Source organism: Sinocyclocheilus anshuiensis, unplaced genomic scaffold, assembly GCF_001515605.1.
Source record: "Sinocyclocheilus anshuiensis isolate Anshui unplaced genomic scaffold, SAMN03320099.WGS_v1.1 scaffold1802, whole genome shotgun sequence".
NCBI lineage: Eukaryota > Metazoa > Chordata > Actinopteri > Cypriniformes > Cyprinidae > Sinocyclocheilus > Sinocyclocheilus anshuiensis.
In genome coordinates this window covers 2394-3357 of record NW_015544219.1, presented here as the reverse complement: position 1 = coordinate 3357, position 964 = coordinate 2394, and the positions used below count along the sequence as shown (strand labels likewise).

The window sequence follows — 964 nt, the reverse complement described above, 5'->3', positions numbered from 1 at the left end:
AAACACACGAGAGGATTCACACTGGAGAGAAACCTTACAAGTGTTCACACTGCGACAAGAGATTCAGTCGGTCAGAAACCCTGAAAAGACATGAGAAGATCCACACTGGAGAGAAACCTTACAAATGTTCACACTGTGACAAGAGATTCAGTCGGTCAGGAACCCTGAAAACACATGAGAGGATCCACACTGGAGAGAAACCATACATATGTGATCAGTGCGAGAAGAGTTTCACAATAAAAAAACACCTTACAGAGCATATGAGGGTTCATACTGGAGAGAAGCCGTTCACTTGTGATCAATGTGGAAATAGTTTCACACGATCATCAAACCTTATGTATCACATGAACATCCACACTAGAGAGAAGCTTTACGCATGCGATCAATGCAACAAAACATTTTTGAGAGCTTCAGTCCTGAAGAATCACCTGAAAGTGCATTCAAAGGAGAAGCCACATTCATGTCATTTGTGTGGAAAGAGCTTTTCATGTCTACAAAATGTAAAAGTACATCAGAAAATACATACTGGTGTGAGAGAGTACATGTGCTTTGAGTGTGAAAAGACTTTTATTTCAGCAAACTGTTTAAAACAGCACCAGAGGATCCACACTGGAGAAAAACTTTACAAGTGTTCACACTGTGACAAGAGATTCAGTCAGTCAGGAAGCCTGAAAACACATGAGAGGATTCACACTGGAGAGAAACCGTTTTCACAGTGAATAAAGTTCATCTTCATCTTCAAAACCAGCAGATTCAACTGTGAGATTCAGATCAACTCAAAGATAGAGTTCCTCCCCAAAGAACAATGTCAGAAAGTTTTATTCTTGCATATCATTTGCTTCATAAAGAGTTATGAGTTTTATAAGTCTTACAATGCATATGTATCACTTGTACTGTGAGATTCAGATCAACTGAAAAGCCCTATTCGGACGGTAAATGTTTCTCCTGACACCTTGAGATTGAA

The 964-nt window shown here is 39.4% G+C and overlaps 1 protein-coding gene across 1 annotated transcript; it reads left to right on the top strand.

Annotated features, from left to right (window-relative positions):
- Positions 1-11: 11 nt before the first annotated feature.
- LOC107697245 (zinc finger protein 716-like) lies at positions 12-707 on the top strand (the record flags this gene model as incomplete). The annotated part of the gene is made up of 1 exon (XM_016497960.1): positions 12-707. A coding segment is annotated over one exon (696 nt), but the record flags the coding sequence as incomplete, so codon positions are not given.
- Positions 708-964: the final 257 nt, after the last annotated feature.